The following is a 24026-nucleotide window of genomic DNA, read 5'->3' as shown; positions in this document are numbered from 1 at the left end:
ACCACTCAACACAGAACCACAGACTAACAGTGCACATGACCCCTCAACACAGAGCCACAGACTAACAGTGCACATGACCCCTCAACACAGAGCCACAGACTAACAGGGCACGTGACCCTCCACACAGAGCCACAGACTAACAGTGCACGTGACCCCTCAACACAGAGCCACAGACTAACAGTGCACGTGACCCTCAACACAGAACCACAGACTAACAGTGCACGTGACCCTCAACACAGAGCCACGGACTAACAGTGCACGTGACCCCTCAGCACAGAGCCACGGACTAACAGTGCACGTGACCCTCAACACAGAGCCACAGACTAACAGTGCACGTGACCCCTCAGCACAGAGCCACAGACTAACAGTGCACGTGACCCCTCAACACAGAGCCACAGACTAACAGTGCACGTGACCCCTCCACACAGAGCCACAGACTAACAGTGCACGTGACCCCTCCACACAGAGCCACAGACTAACAGTGCACGTGACCCCTCCACACAGAGCCACAGACTAACAGTGCACGTGACCCTCAACACAGAACCACAGACTAACAGTGCACGTGACCCTCAACACAGAGCCACAGACTAACAGTGCACGTGACCCCTCAGCACAGAGCCACGGACTAACAGTGCACGTGACCCTCAACACAGAGCCACAGACTAACAGTGCATATGACCCCTCAGCACAGAGCCACAGACTAACAGTGCACGTGACCCCTCAACACAGAACCACAGACTAACAGTGCACGTGACCCCTCCACACAGAGCCACAGACTAACAGTGCACGGGACCCCTCCACACAGAGCCACAGACTAACAGTGCACGTGACCCCTCCACACAGAGCCACAGACTAACAGTGCACGTGACGCCTCCACACAGAGCCACAGACTAACAGTGCATGTGACCCCTCCACACAGAGCCACAGACTAACAGTGCACGTGACCCCTCAACACAGAGCCACAGACTAACAGTGCACGTGACCCCTCAACACAGAGCCACAGAGTAACAGTGCACGTGACCCCTCCACACAGAGCCACAGACTAACAGTGCACGTGACCCTCAACACAGAGCCACAGACTAACAGTGCATGTGACCCCTCCACACAGAGCCACAGACTAACAGTGCACGTGACCCTCAACACAGAGCCACAGACTAACAGTGCATATGACCCCTCAACACCGAACCACAGACTAACAGTGCACGTGACCCCTCAACACAGAGCCACAGACTAACAGTGCACGTGACCCCTCAACACAGAGCCACAGACTAAAAGTGCACGTGACCCTCAACACAGAGCCACAGACTAACAGTGCACGTGACCCCTCCACACAGAGCCACAGACTAACTGCACGTAACCCCTCCACACAGAGCCACAGACTAACAGTGCACGTGACCCCTCAACACAGAGCCACAGACTAACAGTGCACGTGACCCCTCAACACCGAACCACAGACTAACAGTGCACGTGACCCCTCAACACAGAGCCACAGACTAACAGTGCACATGACCCCTCAACACAGAGCCACAGACTAAAAGTGCACGTGACCCTCAACACAGAGCCACAGACTAACAGTGCACGTGACCCCTCCACACAGAGCCACAGACTAACAGTGCACGTGACCCCTCCACACAGAGCCACAGACTAACAGTGCACGTGACCCTCAACACAGAGCCACAGACTAACAGTGCACGTGACCCCTCCACACAGAGCCACGGACTAACAGTGCACGTGACCCTCAACACAGAGCCACAGACTAACAGTGCATATGACCCCTCAACACCGAACCACAGACTAACAGTGCACGTGACCCCTCAACACAGAGCCACAGACTAACAGTGCACGTGACCCCTCAACACAGAGCCACAGACTAAAAGTGCATGTGACCCTCAACACAGAGCCACAGACTAACAGTGCACGTGACCCCTCCACACAGAGCCACAGACTAACTGCACGTAACCCCTCCACACAGAGCCACAGACTAACAGTGCACGTGACCCCTCAACACAGAGCCACAGACTAACAGTGCACGTGACCCCTCAACACCGAACCACAGACTAACAGTGCACGTGACCCCTCAACACAGAGCCACAGACTAACAGTGCACATGACCCCTCAACACAGAGCCACAGACTAAAAGTGCACGTGACCCTCAACACAGAGCCACAGACTAACAGTGCACGTGACCCCTCCACACAGAGCCACAGACTAACAGTGCACGTGACCCCTCCACACAGAGCCACAGACTAACAGTGCACGTGACCCCTCAACACAGAGCCACAGACTAACAGTGCACGTGACGCCTCCACACAGAGCCACAGACTAACAGTGCATGTGACCCCTCCACACAGAGCCACAGAGTAACAGTGCACGTGACCCCTCAACACAGAGCCAGAGACTAACAGTGCACGTGACCCTCAACACAGAACCACAGACTAACAGTGCATGTGACCCTCAACACAGAGCCACAGACTAACAGTGCACGTGACCCCTCAGCACAGAGCCACGGACTAACAGTGCACGTGACCCTCAACACAGAGCCACAGACTAATAGTGCACGTAACCCCTCAGCACAGAGCCACAGACTAACAGTGCACGTGACCCCTCAACACAGAACCACAGACTAACAGTGCACGTGACCCCTCCACACAGAGCCACAGACTAACAGGGCACGTGACCCCTCCACACAGAGCCACAGACTAACAGTGCACGTGACCCTCCACACAGAGCCACAGACTAACAGTGCACGTGACCCCTCCACACAGAGCCACAGACTAACAGTGCACGTGACCCCTCAACACAGAGCCACAGACTAACAGTGCACGTGACACCTCAACACAGAGCCACAGACTAACAGTGCATGTGACCCTCAACACAGAGCCACAGACTAACAGTGCATGTGACCCCTCCACACAGAGCCACAGACTAACAGTGCACGTGACCCCTCAACACAGAGCCACAGACTAACAGTGCATGTGACCCTCAACACAGAGCCACAGACTAACAGTACACGTGACCCCTCCACACAGAGCCACAGATCATGGCCACCTGCCATCATCCTGCACTGTTACATGTGCAGGATGTCTCTATCAAAGTCAAGAAAACTGGAGGGAAGAGCCCTGTTTCACCCAGCTCACTTCTTTTATTTATATCCCCTACTCAGCTTCTGTGGGCATCTGAGTTTGAGCCATCCATTTTATAGCAATAGAAAAAAAGGAGCCATGTTTAGAAAAGTTTGGCTACTCTAAATATGATTCATGGGCACAATAAGTGTTTGTGAACAATAATCAATAAAAATGACAGTGATGGGAATGAGAAAATTACCTTCTTATTGAGAGTTTTCCACCGTGTGTTGACATCATCCAGGTCTCGCTCCAAACCCTGAGTGCTGGTGTTTTTAGCAGCACTCTGAATAAGGCCTTGACCTAACCAGTTTACATCTTGCTGTTTAACCTGCAAGGGTTCAATCTCTTCTTTCTGGAATACCTGAACGTGAAAGAGCAGTAATTACATCAATTATATTATCTAGCAATCGCCAAATGCGCAATAAGCAACTATCCATTATTTCGGAGGTAGAGATAATTTTTGTTGCCTCTTCATAGGGTATAACTTTATGAGTAACAATAAGAAAGTAAAGTATAAATTCATAGCATATCAAGAGCACTCAGGAACATCAAAGCATGATAGTCTAAGTCTAAGAGCAATTAATCAGATTACTTATACAACCAAGAAGAGAGTATGTGTGTCCTCTCCTTACTGCTTCATAATCAAAACATGGGGAATTTCCTATTGTTCCAATTTAACTCTAGCAAAAGATATACAGGAAATGCTAAGGAGTATGAGGGGACCCAGACCAGCCTTCCTGGGCAAGGCATCCCTACAGGCTCCCATAATGATGGCCGCTGCTAGCGAGCAAGTGGAGGTGGAGAATTATCAAGAAGATGAGGCAAGCCCAGTGGATAAATACATGGCTTGTCAAGAGGACCAAAATATAGAGATAGGAAAAGGAAAAAGACCCAGGTGTTTGCTACAATAGTATGGACCTCACTCATCTAACCCCCTCAGTGCCTATCAAGATGCCCAGGGACTTGCAAAAAGGATGAAGACCTCACTCCACGGAGCTAACCACACACATCCCTGACAGAGCAACTCGGCTTACTCTCAGGTCCCTGCCAGTGGTTTCCTAGTACTGTCTGCACCACCATCCAACCCATCCTACTTCCAATTGTCCAGGACTGGCAAAGCCTCTAGCACATTAGATTAATATACAAGCTCCACGGAAGCAGAAACATCACTTTCCTTGCAGTAGCTCTAAGCTCTGGGCCTACCATGGTACCCCATAATTATTTGCAAAATTAATATACATATCAGTAAAGAAAAATCACATTTCTCTCTCTTACTGGATAACATCAACCCCATCACAGATACCACTGGGGTAGATAACATTGTATCTTTCATAGGTAATGTAAATGTTTTTAACATAAGGCTTAGAGGATGCTGGGAGGAAAATCAAGTGTTTTAACGAAGGAAGGAAAGTTTCAGATAGTAAAGTAAATATAGTTTGGGATTCTGGGTCTTATCCTGAAGGGCATTATAAAAATATACCAATGATTAGACAGTTATTCAGAATGTATAGAAACATAATAAATGCAAATAACTAAAACAACACTTAAGAAAAACTTACAGGTATAGTATGAAAAATAATTTTGAAAGCTATGGAGACTGCTGGAGGCAAACTCTTTAGACTCAGGTCCAAGGCCTAGTATACAGGATACTCTAATGTTACTATATGTGAGTAAATTTAGGAATAGCACAAATTAATGATCGCTTCCTCTGGAGTCCCCTTTAAGTAAAAGCCCAAGCTGCTTCTTTCATAAAAAATCCATATAGACAACTTCCACACTGGCTAGTTGTTTTTACATAACAATACTAAATATAAAAAAATCAATTATACATAATCAAATAAATTATGAGATTCTCCCAAATTAGTGAGAAACAAGTTTTCATAATTCTTCAAAAAGGTGTAAGTCAAAAGAGAGTTGCAATAATCCAGTGCAGATAGATTCTGGCATTATAATTCTATTTCTTTTTCTATGCCAATTCTAAGTTACTACTTCTAGAAACTAATAGTTTTAGATATGTTTCACTACTCACCCAAAAGTGGGGAGTATAAAGAAACTGCTATATTTTTACTTTCAGGAACTTGCATGATAAATAAGAATTCAGAAAAACATTTTATTCTCACTGTCAGATGGTTTGCAAGTACAAAAAAAAAACTAATAATAATGTTCTAGTAAACAGTCTTAACCGCTGAGCTTGGCTTTAAATTAATTTTAGAGTTCTGTATCAGAGCAGATCTGGTTGAGTTTGGTAATTTTTCAAGGTGCCACAAAAATATGCTAAGGATTAGAAAAGATAACTAGTAAAGAATATACACTTGTAAGATTTAGTTACTATCTACGAATAAACTGAAAAATCCTTTGCAGGAGAAAAACTACTTTGGTGAGCTTAGCATGATTGACAATTATTCCATAGATTGAGAAGAGGAACTTTTCTGATACTGTCTAAATCCCTTATCTCTCAGGGGTAACAAAATCCCTCTTCCCCCACCAACACGAAGAGAAGCTTAAAATAAAATGAAATTACCTCTGAGGCAAAGTTTACCAGAAGAGTTTAGTAAAAGTACCAAAACAGCAGAACTTCAATCTGAGTGGGAAGAAAAAAATTACAGGCCTGACAAACAACGTCTACTTATTACAAGGCTGAACCCTTTACTTTCTTACGTCATTCACTACTCAACAAAAAGTCAGGAGCTATAATGCTTGCAAAATACTGCACGGTAACTCTACCCTCACATGCAGAGCTCCTGAGAGAAAATTTTTCAGCACACTGAAAAAGTCCTTAAATTGTGTAGAATACTTTGTATTTGCAGACCACAACAATATATTGTGTTTGCACTTTCATGACTAAGCCTGTTGAAGCTTAATAAATCCAACATAATGACCCGTAAGTGGCAGTGTCTTGTGTAAAAGCCTAACATCTACCACTCCTTGTGTAAAAGCCTAACATTAACATAAATTCACAGTGGAGGCATTCTAAATGATGGGGAACAGCCAGCCTCTGTGCAATCAATAGCAGGACCCTACACAGCTGGGAAGAATCAATCGTCCCTAATTAGTTACATAAATGACCAACTTATCAACAAGTGGCATCTTTCAGGGTGTGAGTCAAACCCCCCAAATTGGAGGCCTAAATTTGATCGTTAACCACAAACTTTTGGCACTGCAGAGTTTCCCATTTCCATGAATTACCTGAACTGACTGGAAGCCCTTGCAGACTGTATCCAGCATGCCTGCCTGGGCCACTGTTTTTCTGGGCTCTGCTTGTTTTCCTGTTGGTATGAATTTCAAGGAGCACTTCATATGGAGCACCTCCAGCTCCTGGGCAGGAAGGGGAGCCTCCATGTCTCTAGAGGCTGCGTTGAATCCTTCTGAATCATACTGTGTCATGAGTGACACATTTTCCACTGAACTGGTGCTGCCACCATCTACATCATTCTGCCCCAGAGCTGTGTGACAGACATGTAAATCCTGAGGGGAATTCTTCATAAGTTCCCTACTTTGTGCTACGGTTTGGGATTCTCCTGCTCCGTTTGTTTTCCCCTCTTCTCTGAGGCTGGAAATATGCTCAGTGTCTCCATTTCTTGGCATAATTAATGGATCATACTGAACAGTACTTGCTTTCAAATCATTCTGCAGGCAACAATTTTCATCATGGATTTCCCTTTGACGATTCACACTTTTCACTGCCTCGAGTAGAGAATTATCATGTAAAATCATCTTGAAGTTTTCATCAGGGTGGACACTTCTACATGAAAGCAGTGGGATTTTCTGTTCGCTAATGGAATTAACAGAAAAAAATGGTCTATATTGCTCTGTTATATGAATATCTTCAGCAGAAGACAAGCTTCTAATGTGTGACTGGTCTCCAGTTAAAATGCCTTGTTTTCCTTCCCTCTCTGCTGGAGGGCTACATAAACCAGAGTCATCCTCCTCTGAAGTTAGAGAATTAGTACCCCATCTGTACTTGCTGGCCTTGGCAACGGTATCTGACATATCAGTAGGTTCAACAAAAGAGCTTTCACTTTTGTTTGCATAATCCATAAAATTGGCTGGGACAAACATTCGCCATGATCGTCTGTGCTCTTTCTTTTCTGTGTGAGATTTGGCTTTGGGATATCCTGTGGTTCGAATGATATCGCTGTTCAGTTTGAGTGCATCAAAGATCATCTTTTCATCTAGTTTGTTAGCTTCACGACCTCTCACCTCAAAAACACTGGAGGAAGTCAGGGCCCCGTTTGAGCATAAAGAGCTAACATCCAGTGTTCTGTGACTGTAGGGTAAAGTCCGATCCGTAAAATGCCTGGAAGACAGGCTGCCTTTTGAACCGGAGTCTATCTGTTCATTTAGTCTAACGGTGTCATAGATTGACCGCTGGGGGACGTAACAGTCTTCAATGTTCAGATCCTCCTCTTCTTCCCCCTTCCCACATGGGGGGTTCTGACGTAAACAGTCTGGTCTGCTGAGTGGCTTCCCCATTTTGCAGACAAGTTAAAACAAATATTGCAGCTCTTGATACAGAAAATAAGAAATAAAATAAAGCATCTTTCAAGAAAGTATGCTTCTGAATAGAGCTATGAAGTGTCTTCAGCATAAAGACTCATGCTCCAATAATCTATGTCATACCATATGAGGTGTTTAAGGTCATCAGCAGTGCGTCAGTACAAATGCAACTATCCTTTTACCTGGTTGATTTTAGGACAATTTAAAAAAATAAAGTGCATCAAGAACAGAGAACAGAAATCCCCTTTGTCCACCTCCCTCAGACCCTAGAGTTCCCTTTCACACACTATAAAACACAAGGGGAGGAGGAACAAAACACAAACACACACTTAACAGTGGCTCAAACACTCAGAACATTCCATGGTCAGTCCATTTCCCTTTTTAGTCTAATTTTGCATCTGAGATTTCCAGATTAAAATTTCCAAATGAGCAAGCATTTTAACAGGCTGACTGTTAATTTCAGCAGAGCTCTGGTTAACTGTAATCCACTTAAAGATGGCTTGCAAAACTCCATCTCCTTTATAAATAAACCATGCTTCAGAAACTTAAAAAGGCAAACAGAGACCTTGTATTGTTCAGATCAAGGCACAGAACAAATCTTCAGAGAAACATAAGTCTAATGTTGTAAGAAAGTTAAAATTTTCTTTTACTTTTTGGGGGTGGTGGTGGTGGAGTAGCTATAAATAATCTTGGATTCAAAAGGCAGGTTTTCTTCCCATATTAAGCTTCTTTGAGGCAATTCAAAAATACCCAAAGGAAAAACAAATTGGACATTTTGGACAAGCCAGGGTAGTACAATCCAGCAACCGTTTACAGTAAACAGAAAGCAAGGTGTACTAGTAAGTTTCCCTTAGAAAGAAAAAAAAAAGTCATTTCCAAAGATTCTTATCTGATCCTCCTTAAGAGGGCTTACTCCACCTGATGCAACTGCAGCCAGGAACAGCTCCGCGGTTTCCTTAAGGCACCGGCAGGGAATTTCACATTCAGCTGAAAACCCAGGGACTCCGCGAGCCTTTGAAACTGACCGGCCGCTGCGGCCGCAGAGGGGCCTTCATCTCAGCTGGAGCTGGACAGAGGGAGCCCGCGGTGGGGGCGGCAGAAAGGGCATCCAGCGGGCAGCTCCGGGGCTGTGCAGGCTGCTCAGGGCAGCAGGGTCCCGGGCGGGCATCCTCTCCAGCCGGGGCGCTTCCAGCGACGCCCTCTCTCTCCGGGCAGCATCTGCTCCGTGCCGGGCCAGCCGGGCGCTCGCACCCCGCGGCTCTCTCTACCAGCTCGGCGCTACGCCCTCGCGCGGCTGCACTTCGCAGTCATCTCTGCTCCGACTCCGCGCCTGTTCCCCGGAGCTGGCCGCGGTGTCAGGGGGGAGGGTCCTCGGGGCGAGGCGGCCGCGCAGCAGCCTGGAGGTGACATCAGCGCACAGCAGGCCGCGTCTGCGGCGGAGACGGGCGGCTCGACCCAGAGGTCGCCCGGGGCCCGCCGACCGCTCCGACGCGGGGCAGCCTCGCCCCGGGAGCGAATCACCGTGTGGACGTCCAAGGCTGCGCTCATTTGATTACTAAGTGGGAAAAGGAGTCCTCGCCCCTCGGTTGAAACCACCCTCGTTCACACTGGAGAAATCTCTGTTGTTGAAGCAGTGTCTGCGATGCAAAGTGCAGATCACTTTAAAGCCGAAAGTATTTTGTCATTCCCTTTTAAAATCCAAGTTCAAACCTAACTGTTCTCCAGGGTAAATTATTCCTACCAGCACAGGGCTCTGAGCACTGCTGCATTAATATTAGTCGTTACTAATAACCATCCAGGTTAATGCAAGACCCAGGCAAAGATCAATGGCAGTTACTGACTGTGGATATTTAACAAATAAAATCACATCCACAATGTTTATCTATTGGACCAACATCCTTTAAAAAATAGTGTCTGACAAATTCAGCAAGCCAACTCTTAGCCTTTGTGGGAGAAATCAGTAGTTTTATTTAAATAAAATCTTTATTTTATGGACTGTGCAACATGGCAGTGTAGCAGACAGGGTTACAGATGAAGGTAGATAGTCTTCTGTCAATCTCACAAAATAATCGTTTGCACACGAATCAAGCCGTGGGGACCCCAAATGAAGAAGGCAGGCCTGGTAAAAACAATCTTATACTTTCTCTGATAATTTTACAGAAAAGGTGTGGGAGGAAACGTTTGTACCTTTAATGAGAAAACATTATCTCAAAATTATTTTTATAAACCTAAGAGTTGTACCTTAAAAAAAGTCTTTTCATAACCTGAACTCTTTACAGGTAATTCATCCATTGGCCATCATTAGATGCAACTCAGTGTGTGGCCATCATTAAGTTGAAAATATAAATATACATACACAGACATAGCGTATATATACATATATGTATGGCCATGTATAATGAAAAAAAAAATCAATATAAAAATACCCATCAGCACCACAATATCAATGCCCATTTTTCCTGGTCAAGAAGTGAAATATTTCAACAAGTACTGGATTCTGTGGTGTTCAACAGATTATGTACTAGGCTGGGAAGTAGTAGACACCAAGGGTCTTATTCCCAACTGCCACTATCTTGACATGGAAGCCTATTCATGGCTGTATTAATAATGTTTCCATGAAACCTGTATGAGTGCCTGTCTCTGAACACGTGAAAACCCTTATAGAATTGTCCTTAAGAATAGCTCTAATTCAGTACACCTTAGAGTCCAGAGGTCCTCAAACTTTTTAAACAGAGGGCCAGTTCACTGTCCCTCAGACTGTTGGAGGGCCGGACTATAGTTAAAAAAATATGAACAAATTCCTATGCACACTGTACATAGCTTATTTTTGAAGTAAAAAAACAAAACGGGAACAAATACAATCAACACCGCTTCATGTGGAGTTTGAGGACCCCTGCCTTAAACTTTACCTCTAAATCATTAGCACCGTATTATTCTAGCTTGATAAAAAGCTAAGAAGAAACACATGTAACCTCATACTTGAGATGGGCAATACATTTTAAAACTGCTTAGGGTAGGGGCGGTGCCTGTGGCTCAAAGGAGTAGGGCACCGGCCCCATTTGCCAGAGGTGGCAAGTTCAAACCCAGCCCCAGCCAAAAACTGCAAAAAAAAAAAAAATGCTTAGAGTAGTGGTTCTCAACATGTGGGTCGTGACCCTTTTGGGGGTCTCCTGCATATCAGATATTTACATTATGATTCATAAGAGTAGCAAAATTACAGCTGAAGTAGCAATGAAAATAATGTTACAGTTCCACCACCATAACATGAGGAACTGTATTAAAGGGTCACAGCATCAAACTACGGCCCACGGGTCTCATGAGGTGGTGTGATAGTATTTGTTCCCGTTTTGTTTTTTTAACTTCAAAATAAGATAAGTGCAGTGTACATAGGAATTTGTTCGTAGTTTTTTTTTTTTAAACTATAGGCCGGCCCTCCAACGGTCTGAGGGACAGTGAACTGGCCTCCTGTTTAAAAAGTTTGAGGACCTCTGGCAGAGGATCCATTCATAAATTCAACCACTGAACAAACTGTGCTGTCTACCAAACACCATGGTAAGCACTGGAAAAATGATGATGAACAGAGATACAGCCATCACTGCCCTTACAAACTTATAGTAGACTGGGAATATGAACAAGAAAATGGGCACGAGGCAGTCTGAAGTAAGGGGATGCTATGAGAAAATGTTGATTAGAATTGTTTACATATATGCCATTTAATAACTGCATTCTTATTTCATTAAACTGATTCCAGCTTATTCTCATCAAATGCAAATGTGTACCATCATATTGCAATTTATGAGGATAATTTACATATACCTTTGTTACTTGAAATTACATTCCAAAGTCTTATCTGGATAATACACAAGAACTCATACATAGAGCAGAACTGAACTGGTTCATCTTTTCCTCCCAAATTGGGTTTCTACAGCTACTATTAATGTTAGAGTCTCTAATATTAATAAAATCAGGATATATAAACTGTATTCAATATTAAACATATCAAAATCTCTCACGTTTTTATGAGAAATATAAGAATATAAGCAAAATTTTCCTGAAAAATAGTCAACATTTCACATATATAGTCATAATACTAAATGATTCAAAATATAATTTTACTTAATTTACATAGGCTACTAAATATAATTCAGTTTAATTATCTATTAAAGCAGATGATTTGGGGAAAATATACAAATATTAACTGAATTATAAACAAAATAGTACCATTTTCTCATTTCATATTCTTAAAGTTTAATTATTTAGAAAGAAAAGTTCCTGAAAAATCTTACCACTAAGTGCAACAATTTATCTCATAGAGACATTAAAGACTAATTCTATCAGTCAAAATGTGGATTTTTTTTTTAAGAGTTGAAAGCACAGAGGTATTAAGAATTTCAATGTGTAATCAGTGGAAACTATCCACGTCAATGAATGCAATGTTATCCATGAAAAGTGACTCAAGTGACTTCTGGCCCATTATCTCTTGAAATCTGGATTAGAAGCTAAACAAGAGTTTAGTGTTTTGTGCCACAAGTACATAAACAACAGGACATAAGACCAATAATTTCTATTGTTTTTTTCTAAAATAGGTAAGCTATCAGCTAATTAAAGCAAAAGCATCCTTTAGTTTTAGTTTTCAAACTAGTTAGACTTCTTCACATAAATGACTAAAGGATTTTCAAGGATAGTCATCACATGAATATGCAATGGCTATTTATTTTCCTGGAGTATAGTTTCTATTTAAAAGCAACTAGAATATTCGGGCCCCAGCACAAAAGTCAACAAAATTTAGAAACATTTAATAGATTCACTGACATTTGATGGGACTTGATCTTGATGTGAACCTTAGTTAAAATCTTTAATGAGCACTGGCTGTTCTTCCTGTAAGTTACTACAATACTAAGACTATGACTTTCCTGAATCTTCAGTGAAGTTTTCAGGTGACAGTAAATAAAAAATATTCTATGTAACAAAAGATGATTCTATATATAAACCTTATTAATTGAAATATATGCATATTTCATATTTTAATATAGGTACATAAAATGTCTAAAACCTTATTTTTTTAGAAAGTCACCTAGGAAGAAAAACAAATGCACACACTAATGTTCCCATGTAATTTCCTTCAGAGAAACACCAACCAAACAAAATATGAAGCTATTTCTCAAATCAAAACACTGATAAAAGAAATAAACTAATCTTGAAATTATAACAATTAAAATAGCTGAAATAGGGTATGTGAGCACAGACATTTGGGGAGTATTCTGGTTCTTGAGCAGCTCCAAAACCTTTTCATTTTATTTACAACAGCAACCTTTACCTCTCCTATGTGGCTATTTAATGAATAAAGAGACCTAAATAAACATTGGGAAAAAAATAAAAACATTTACCAGTCAAATTTTCTTATCAAGAAGCCAATGTATAATTTTATACTACAAAGCAAATTCTTCTCTCTCTCTCATACACACCCAGACACACCTTTAGGCAACTTTCCACATTAGTAAAATAAATTATGGAGCTCTCCTTTATTCTAAGGGAGGCCTATGAAAATGCCAGTAGATACTGCCGTTTGGCTCTTTTTGGGGGGATCACTTCAAAATGGTGATACAGGTTTATCAAGTTAAAAGCAAAGCAACAAAACAAGTACCAAAATATCCTATGCTATAAAAAGTCTCTGGCTGAAACCGTCTTCAAAAGAAACTAATTCCTCCATCTTAAATGAAGCAATAGACATTAAGCTGTGACATAAAGGGCCACAGCCCTAGTCAGCAGCAACACTGGAAAGAGAGCCCACATTGTCAAGTTCCCTCTGACAGTCCTTTCAGAGAAGTGTGGTATAGTCTTTGTGTAATGTAGGGAAGGGGGCATCCATCTGTTATGCCTAGTTTGTGTGGATGAGAATATGAGGCCTTAATAATACCACACAGCAGATCAGCTCCAACTCTTAACAGCAAGGTGGGGTCTCTGCCTTGGCAGGGCGTCGCCCTTGCTCAGCAGATGGGGTATTCTTTCTTCCCCCAAACCTTAAATGTCACTTTGATGTGGTTTATTAAATAATATGACCTTGCTAGAAAAACTCATGCATCTAGTTAGTTTCTATAGTGAAAGTATTAAGTATTTTCACCTTTAAAAATACCAGAGGAAGGTATCAATTGTGCAACCCCTTTGCTCATGCAATCTCATTAACGAAAATCCAGTCCATTAAGAAATTCACCCTAACAAAAACCTCTTCTGTAACAACAGCTTTATCTAATTTTCCCCTGTTGTCAAAAAAAAATGGAGAACAATTCATCACTGACCTCTATATAATGTGAATATACTTAAAAACTACTATTAAAACATTATTTAAATAGTTTACCTTTAAAATGTGGTGACATCACACCATATTTGTTCATTTAATAAATACCCAAAAGAGAAATCTGTGTTCAAACTGCCTGGCTTCTAGCCCCACAAAACTTAGCATTTTAGCTTACCCAATATTCAAATAATGACACCCGGATTAAACAATGCCTTTACCTGAACCAGAGAAAATTCATTACAGTATAATTAGACATGTGTTCTGGTTTCTGTCTCTGGTTTTAACTTGGCTTAAAAATCCTCTGCTGTATGTAATGCTATCTCCATCTCTATGTAATGCTTTCTCCATTAAAATAAGGAGAAATCGTAAAGCATCACAAGAATGGAGAAGCAAGAATCCTATGCACTCAATTCTGATTTGAGGACAATTGATGACCAAGCACACGGTGAGGGGTGGGGGAAAAGGGGTATAGGGAAAGGGAAGGAGAGAGGGGGTTGGGAGAGACTTTACCTAACAAATGCAATCAGGTTCCCCAATAATAAAATAAAATAAGGAGAAATCTCCAGTTCAGAAAGACTTGTACTGGAGATATGTTCATCTGTGGGGGCAAAATTAATTACAATTGGGGGAGCAAAAGAGAGGCCAGAAGTAAACAGGAAGCAGGTTCTGAGATAAGACTTTTTTTTACACAGAGGTGGGGCTGGATACAGATTTCAGTAGGATGTGACTGTATGCATTCATGAAAACATCAAGTTTCTTTGATCTTTATAAATCAATTCAATATGGTGATTACTTCATGATGATCAGAAGACCTCATTGGCTGTTAATGACATCATGGGAATTACTGAGATGGGTTCCCTGTATAAAGAGTCAGTGACACATGTCTTTGATAAATAAAAATGTGGAAATATTAATGTTACTTAATAACGTAGTTTAGATTTGAATTTTTTCTTGAACTAAGTGTCTTCCAACCGGAGGCAAGGATAGAGAGAACACCAAAGGGGCTTTCTTTCCTCCTGCCTAGAGAGACAGAATCACTCTGCTATTCAATCTACCAATTTATAAGTGTGCACAGAATTTAACTGTAATTAAATTAGTTAAATTACAATTAGAGAAGTGTTAAGTAGAAAGCTGATACCCTGACTTATCGAGAGTATAGAAACACCTCTCTCTTCGGTCATGTTAGTCTAATGCTTAGTATTTAATAGAAAAATGTATGGACAACAGAACTTACATAATCAAAATAGTTAAAAAAAAAACTCAAACTAACATAAAAGGTAACATCCATCTAACTACAGAACAGTTTTCACTAAGAGGTAGGACATTTGGTTCAGAACAGCATTTGCTTTTTATTATTATGTTTGGACTGGTATCTTAAACGTGAATTTTGTCCTTTTCAAACTTAAAGTAAATATTAATTGCTGTTTCTTAGGTTAAATTTTAGGGAGAAAAAATGAAATTAGAAAATCTATCTGTCTTACCTAGTTTAAATAATCTCTTATGCCCCCTCTCAGTATAAGGCACTCCCTACCCCTAACTGGATATTAGCTATTACTAAGTTTCAGTCCTGCTCAGAAGGCAGTTTATTTTTGTATTAAGAAAATGTATCATAGGATTTCATCTGTCGCATTAGGTTAAACTAAAGCTACCAGATAGATTAATGTCAAAAAGGATTACATTTTGAAGTTAATAGTGAAAATAAACCCTTCACTGTTCTTTTCTGTTACACTGCTAGAAATTTATAACTAGCTTTTCACTCAATATACATTATCCCACTTAAAAAATCTTAAGAAAATTCCTAAAATATTACATTTTTAGTTTAACAAAAAGCTAATGCCCAAACAAAAAATAAAGTGAGTTCTGAACTGTAAACAACTTAACTTACTGCTTTAATCAAGAGAGTTAGAATCGCTAAGACGTTGAACTGTCTGGTTCCATCTCAGTAGGAGCAGCGGTGGCAATGACAGTCACCATCACCCTCAATACCACAGCGTCCACATACCATCAGTTCCTAAGACAGATCTACACATGTTATCTCATACTTCTCAGAGCAACCAGCTTGACAGAATACTTTCCTTAAGTGGGGGTTCCTGGTGATTCGAATTAAAATGAACACTGGCTGTTTATTCAGCCTGCCCAAATTAGGCTAGAGCAAACATGAAGTGAAAATTCCCCAGAGAAAATATCAGATGTGACAAGGGACAAATAAAGTTGACACAAAGTGTTGCATTATTTCCAACAAAACATCAGATTCTGACACTTACTACCTGTGTGACCTTGGGCAAGTCACTTACCCTCCCAGGGCCTTGGTTTCTTTACAGTAAGTTGGGGACAAGTAACATGTACTTCTCATGACTGTTAACAGGATTAAAGCCAGAAGAGTTTATAATAGTGTTTCACCCACAGTGAGCCCACAATAAATGTTAATTGCTGTAATTACTATTTTCTTTACAATAGAGACACACAAATAAATAGAATTACTGGCTGTGTAGGTCTATCATATTGTTCTTTTTTTACATGGCACTGGACTATATTAGAGGCAGATGATTTTGCCACTTGAAAACTTTTTTTTTTTTTTTACGTCACTGGGTTTCAAGACATTGAAAGTATGTCATGATGTTCTTTTATATTGCTGAACTTCAATGAAATCAATTGACTCCTAAATAATCAGAAAACAGACAAACACGCACAGCAGGCTAAATGGTTTAATTTTAGCCGAAATGATCACTCTATTTTTCTTCACAATCAAATAAGAGATCTCTGCTACTATTAATGGGGATGTTGCTTATTTGGTGCTTTTTAGTTTGCAAAACACTCTCAATGCAAAGTCGAGACAACGCCTCCCATCTCCTGCTTTCTCTCACTGTCAACTCCCCAGGGGAAGAGCCCTGTTTTCTTCACTGCACTCACTCTTGTGAACACAAAGGGGAAGGCACCCAGGACCAGCAGCACCAATGTTGTTATTTTCCCCATTTTCTCACAAGTCGTTGAAGCAGGGAAGAGCAATGAGGACCTACTCTTTTCTCTACACAAATTCACAAACAACCTAGAGAAATCATAGTGTTTCATAGAAGCACTTAACATGGTTAAATTGCATCAGTACAAAACTGCTTGGTTACTGTCATTTAAGCTTTCGATTGTTGGGGTTCTGTAGAAATTTTCAACTTTATTGATGGAGGAGGTGTCACGCCCAAGATCTCACTTTGAAGCAACAATTGCCACATAACTACATTTATTTAATAGAGGATTCTCTCATGAGAAATTTTTATTTTGCAAGTCAGAAACGGAGTTTCCTCCACCTTCAAGAATCAAGATTTAATCTGGGCATGGTGGCTTACACCTGTAATCCTAGCACTTTGGGAGGCTAAAGAGGGAGGATCCTTGAGGTCAGGAGTCTGAGGACAGCCTGAGCAAGAACAAGACTCCATCTAGACTAAAAATAGAAAAACTAGCTGGGGATTGTGGTTGGCACACATAGTCCCAGCTACTTGAGAGGCTGAAGCAGGAGGATGGCTTAAGCCCAGGCATTTGAGGTTGCACCACTGCACCACTGCATTCTACCCAGGGCAAAAGAGCAAGGCTATGTTTCTCACACACACACACACACACACACACACACACACACACACACACACACGACTCATGATCTAAATAAGGAATCACAGATGTTTACGTCTTGAAGGAACTGGCATCAAAGGCATTTAATAATTAGCAAATAACCATAATAATGACACAAAGAAAAATAAGTTATTTTTCAAAATTCAATCACCTAAATAACATTACTAATGATGAACAAAGGAAAGAGGGTACCAAACACAGCCAGCATAGAATTTGGAAGTCCATTTGATTTTTGCTTATTTCTCATGGCAATAGTCTGTAGCTCTATAAATCCTGGGAGGTTTTGTTTGTTTTGAGAAAGCAACTCTTACATGCAGATGGCAGCACTGCAAACTAGTGAAACCTCTATGGGAAATCGTACGGAAATACCTCAAAGAACATAAAGTAGACCTACAAATTCCACTGCTCGGAGCAAACTTATATACACACACACACCCCTGCACTCCAATGTTTGTGACACCACAGTTCACCATGGCAGAGACGTGGAAACACCCCATGTGCCCACCAAGACACGAATGAACTAATAGAATGTGGTACATGCCACGGGGTATGTGGGGTACTACTCAGCCATAAAAAAAAATGGTGAGCTCACATCTTTTTGTATAACCTGGAGGGAACCGGTAACCATTCTTCTAAATGAAACATCCATGAGAAACAAACACATGAACTCAAAACCAAACTAGAACTAATTGAGCAACACTTAAGTAAACACGTGGAAGTAATTGTCAGTGAAAATCGAGCTGGAGAAGAGGATGGGCAAATTCACACCTGTCAGGTACAGTGACACTGTCTGGGTGAAGGGCACATGGATATGTGTAATTTGGACTCAATCTGTACAAAAACAAAGTATGTACATAAACCATGTACCCCTAACATTCTGATGCTAACCATGGCTATCTCTAAGAAAAATAACATAAAAGAAGCATTAAAAAACACCAATTCTATTTTTATTTGGTCTTAGTTTATCCTTCACATGCTAATGTTACAATATACCTCCACTGGTAAGATACACCTTATAAACAGAATAGGGAACCTGGCAACCCCAAAGGTTTACACCAACCCTGTGCAGTTTGAATGCTTGGTATTTAGGACCCTCTGTTTCCATGGATGAACCCATCTCTGTCTTCTGTAGAGACACAACTACTGCTCTCACTATGGTAAATAAGGCTAAATACAATGACGCTGAAACTGCCCTCCCCACCCCACCCCCGTGTCATCTAATGTTCCATTCATTAAGTCTCACTGAGCGCTATCAAGGGCAGACATTTCTTTATACAATCCAATCAAAAATAATCTACTCCTGACAATCTGGGCCATGAGCCCAAGATCTTTGTTTTATGAAAACAGGATTGCAATATGGAACTCTGCAATGCCTTTAAAAATATGAACTTTTAGAAGAAAATAATTTATAGAAGACAGTGGAAGAAATTAAATTAAGAAGGTTGAGAAGAACTATGTAAAGAGCAAGGGCAGTAAAAGAAAATAATTCATGATTTTTAAAAAGGCTGGGAGAAAAACATCTGCAGAATTCAAAGCACAGCTCTGGTCTCCACAGTTGGCAACTGTGAATAACGTCAGACCTGGACTCCATGGTGTCAGCTTTGGGCTTGCCGAGGACCTTGTCAAGCACCCTATTGTCAAGCACCCTAAGGACCTTGTCAAGCACCCTATGGTCCTCATGATGTTCTCTCAGGCCTTATCCCATGAGGCCTGAAATCCCCAGTAGGCATGAAACTGCCCCACATGCTTGCATGTTACCCCCACATAAAATTATTCAGGCTTAAATACTATGCAATGGTCATATTAGAAGGTACTACAATATAGGCAATCTCCTTTCTATACAATTAGAAATTACTTTTATAATGAAAACACTTGGCAAAAATGAAGAGTTCCCTACCTTGAAGACATTAAGCTGCTGATTAATTGTCTCCGTTTCCATGCCAACAGGACCTTGTGACTCCTCACGTTCTTCAGCGTTCTGGAGAAGGGTAGAAAACTCTTTCAATTTGCTGTAGAATTCTTCAAGACGCTCAATCGTCCCTGCAACCTGCTCTTCTCTGGCTTGGGCTCTGTCCAGTAACTTGTTGCATTGTTTACTCAAAGCCTCCAAGTCCCTCTTGATTCCAATGAGGTCAGGAGACGTTTCTCCCGTGGCTAGCATCAGCTTGCAGGTTTTATTGGCATTGTCGTTGCTTGCTATGAGGGCTTCCAGCTTCTTCAGAAAGGCTGTTATAGCCTCCTTTTGCTTTTGCAAAGTTTCTACATCTCTCCCCACCGGAGCCATGCTATCGAGTTCATCATCAAACTCTGCAAACTGAGAAAACATTTCTCGGATGGTATTCTGGAAATGCCCAATGCCTTGCAGCTTGGTTTCTAAGAACGAACACTTCTCATCAACTTGCTGACTTACTGTAGTATGCTCTTGCACTAATGTTTCTGCTTGTAATAAAATATCAGAGGTTCCCTTTGAGTCTGAGGTTTCTAGCACCAGGTCCTGTGCGAGTCTTTGGGCCAGTTCTACCTGAGGCTTCAAGGTCTGAAGTGACTTCTGCTGGGTCTGCAGCATGGTCAGGTTTTTGTTACTGTACGCCTGGGGTCCTAGGGAATCATGGAGGTCCAGCTGTTCCTTTGCACACTGAAGCTGCCTGTGAGCTTCTTTGGAAACTTCTTGAAATTCCTTAAACTTCTGAGCCATATTCTCCAGAGAGAATTTCTTACTGTGAAGTTGTTCAGTGACCATGTCCACCTTCTGGATCAGTGATTTATTCTCATCTGTAACAACCTCCTTATCTGTCTCACAGACACTGAGCAAGCTATTGGCTGTGTTGTTTAGTAATTCTACCATCCCGAAATGTTGGTCCATTTCCTTCTGCAGAGACTTTAATTTGGCAATAGAATTCTCAGTCTCAGCAGGATCCAAGCAAGGTTTTACTTCCTCCAGGTCGTTCTGACATTTGCCTATCCATGGCCGGAGAGTCTCCACATGTTCTTTATACTTGAGGGATTTTTCCAATGCATCTTTTAACTTGTCTTCTCTTTCTTTCACCTGCTTATTAAATCCATCCCAATTGGTTTTAATCGTGTTAAGCTGTAATTGTAAGGCTGCCTTCTCAGACCCTTGTGTTTTTAATAACAGATTTTCACCTTCTGCAATGGTTTTTTCATAAATACTAGACTCAGCAGTCAGAGTTTTACTGAAGTCTTTCTGATCTTTAATTAATGATTCTAAGACATCGAGTTTGGCTGATATTGGATGAGACCTGTTTTGCTCTTCTTTCTTGGCATCCAACCAAGCCTGAAAATCTCTAGACATTTCCTGAAATTGATGAGAGCTTGCACAGGCTGACTGAAGGTGCTGGACATGATTCTCTGAAAATAAGATTACAGACAGGTTTTTCTTTTTACAACAACATTTTATATAAAAATATTAACCTCATCTGTGAAAAGCCAAAAGAAAAATCTCTGAAAGAACATACGGAATTATCTAAAAGCAAAGGCTCTTAGCGTTAACTATAAGAACAACAAGTGAACTTAAATCATTGATCAAGGGGGGGAAAAGAAGCAAGAAGCAGGCACAATAAAAAGAAAAGAGACAAGTCAAGAAGCAGGCATGATGAGAGGGGAAATCAAAGATTGCGGGAATGGGTAAAAAATACCCAGAGGTGCAGGGCGCAGTCACACCACGTAGCACGTGCTCTGAGAGTGTCTTTTTTATTCCAGTACTGGGAAGTGACAATGATGGAGTCCTTGGCTATGTTAATAAATAATCCATCTCTTATCACATAGGACTTTTTCACTTCCATGACTTTTACATATCACGGAGCCAACATGACGTAGCATGTAAGAACTACCTGAGTTTGTATCATGGCTTAACCTCCTTAGAGTTGCAAGACCCTGGGCAAATGACTAAACCTGTAAGCCTCATTTCCGCAACTATAAATTGGCAACATTAACAGTAGCCGTTGTGAGGATTAAATGAAAAGTTCTTAGTTTACTGTCTATCACATGAAAGTGTTCATACAGTAAGACCAATAGGGATGGGCTGGGTGCAGTGGCTCACACCTACAATGCTATAGCACTCTGGAGGCCAAGGCGGATAGACTGCTTGCGCTCAGGAGTTCTAGACACTACCTCTACTTAAAATAGGAAAACTGAGGCAAGAGGATCACTTGAGCCCAAGAGTTTGAGGTTGCTGTGAGCTGTGATGCCAGGGTACTCTGCCTGGGGCAACAGAGTCTCAAAAAAAAAATAATAATAGTGATAACAGCCAATATGTCTTTATTATCAGTATCATGTTAAACAAAGGGGTAAGTATGAAATGGTTGCTATGATCAATAAATAAATCAAACCAATTAAAAAACATAAACTGAATATTTACGAGGCACATGGCCTAGACACTAGTGTTACTTTTCAAACAGAACAAACAGAGCTACAAAACGTGTCTTTCTCGGGCAGGCCTTTCTGAATTCTAATAACTCAATATTGCTGCATCTGACAAACATCAGCACATCTGCCCCAGAACTCTGGCGGCAGCGGGAGAGCGAAGAAAATAGTGTCAGACGCTCCTCTTTGACGCATTTCTCTAGGTGAGTTTTCTATGACAGAACAGTTAAGGTAAAGCAGGAGATACAAGGATCCGAGACCTTTTAAACAACTATTCCTCTAGATTTTTTTTTTTTTTTTAATCTGGCAAAATAAGACTATGTCACACTATGAAAATGTTTCCATCTTTTAAAAACCCATTTGGGATATCCAAAATTCCAACGAGACTTCATTAAGTGGATTTTGCCAACAGCCCATCTCTCTGTCCCCGTACAGAAAGACCCTGCCTTGGTGTGCTATGAACACAGCACGGCCCTCTGTGCCTGGTGTTCCGTCTCCTTCTCATTCACGTTCTCACTCGGGCAGACTCTCCTTAGGGTCCTGCATTATTGGCAACAGCTCAAAAATGGGCAATGTGGATCTGCGTCTGACCAGGAAATATATAGGTACCCAAAGTAGACAAACCTGCTTTTTGTTCAATATCTTTAAATGATTTTGAGATGCCGTCTAGTTGCCTGCTAAGTTCTGCTTTCAAATATTCTTCTTTCACTAGTGCTGACAAATCGTCACAGAGTGCCCGGGCCACCTGCATCTGCTTCCTTTCCTGCTCTATCTCCTGCTTCCATTTCTGGGCAGTTTCCAACTGCTGGTTCATAGCATCGGGGTGTGAGCTCACGGCCAGACTGCTGCTAAGTTTATTATCCAAGTCACTCAGTTTATCGGAAAGGCTTCTCAGCAGGCTTTGATACTGGGTGCTTTTAACAATGGCTTGGTCAATCCAGTCACATCTGTCACTCAATTGTCCTGTGAGGCTATCCCATTTTTGGGTCACAGCTGCCAGTTGCTCCTTCACGATCCCATGTAAAGCAGGGTCTTCTCCGGGTCTGCTCAGAATGCCCCAGCCAGCTGCTGTGAGCTGTTCATACTGAGGTTTCCGAGTATCGAATTCTTGTAGCAGAATCTAAGGTAACAAGGATAAATGCACAAATTATCGTATCGTTCATTATAGAAAACATAGCCTTCAGTGTCCAAAACAGACAGAAATGATAATGATTTATCTAGTTTCTGTTTTATAGTGACCACTTCCCTAATTTTTATTTAAAGCGCAGCATAATTAACTTAAATTCAAAGCACCACGGTGCTTCAGAGACAGAATCTTGTCTAAACTAATCATATCTTCCTTGAGGGAAAAAAGAATAAATATTTTTGGAAATAAGGGCAAAATGAAGAAAAAAATCATGTACAAATTTTCATACACAATGGAAAACACCGTTATTGGACAAGTTTATATATAGTGCACTAACACCAAGTTTGCATCTTCCTACTCACGTTTTTCCCTTTGTGGGAATTCGGACTGTCCTATTGCATTTTACATTAAAGAAAACGCACAGTCATAACAGTGTCAGAACAGGCTAACTCACGATGCATTAATTTACAAAGGTGTTTTTAACGTAAGGTTGAGTGATGTTTATGGTCTTTGTTATAAAGGTTTCAGCCAACAAATCATGTTACTCAGAATGTATAGGCTGAGCAGGACACATTAGTCAGTGAAGGATCCTCAAATTCCTTTAGTATAAAAATTTTTATTTATCTTTTATTTTTGATCTTTATTTATCTATTTTGGGGAGACTACCAAGATGAAAAGCGATTATTTCTCCCCAGATACTTATTTTTATCTTTTGTTTTCATCCTCTTCACATTATGGATATGAACTAGAACTAGTGACTCTGACCTAGACTTACTGAACTAGCCTCCCTGCTCTAAAGCCAGTACTCTAACCTGAGAAAAGCCGACTGAAACCACAGTGGAGCTCTTGCTATTACACCTCACTTAAATTTCATGGATTTTTTTCCCTTGTGGATTTATCTGCTTTGTAATCAGATGAGAGTCTAAAGCTGAGGCACTGGTTTCAAGGTCCCCTTTGTTTCCCTTATTCTTTGTCCCTTCTT

The 24026-nt window shown here is 41.3% G+C and overlaps 1 protein-coding gene across 31 annotated transcripts in view; it reads right to left on the bottom strand.

Annotated features, from left to right (window-relative positions):
* Positions 1-24026, bottom strand: part of DST (dystonin) — a 465208-nt gene that overhangs the window by 83064 nt on the left and 358118 nt on the right. For all 31 annotated transcript variants that reach the window (XM_053603771.1, XM_053603761.1, XM_053603774.1 and 28 more), the window contains 3 exons: positions 22543-23038; positions 19433-20904; positions 3325-3486 (listed from right to left, as the gene is read on the bottom strand). In XM_053603771.1, coding sequence (XP_053459746.1) covers positions 3325-3486; positions 19433-20904; positions 22543-23038 — 2130 coding nt within the window. The remainder of the gene's footprint in view (positions 1-3324; positions 3487-19432; positions 20905-22542; positions 23039-24026) is intronic.

Source organism: Nycticebus coucang, chromosome 9, assembly GCF_027406575.1.
Source record: "Nycticebus coucang isolate mNycCou1 chromosome 9, mNycCou1.pri, whole genome shotgun sequence".
Lineage (NCBI taxonomy): Eukaryota > Metazoa > Chordata > Mammalia > Primates > Lorisidae > Nycticebus > Nycticebus coucang.
The sequence above is the reverse complement of the archived record's forward strand: the minus strand, read 5'-3'. Positions and strand labels throughout refer to the sequence as shown.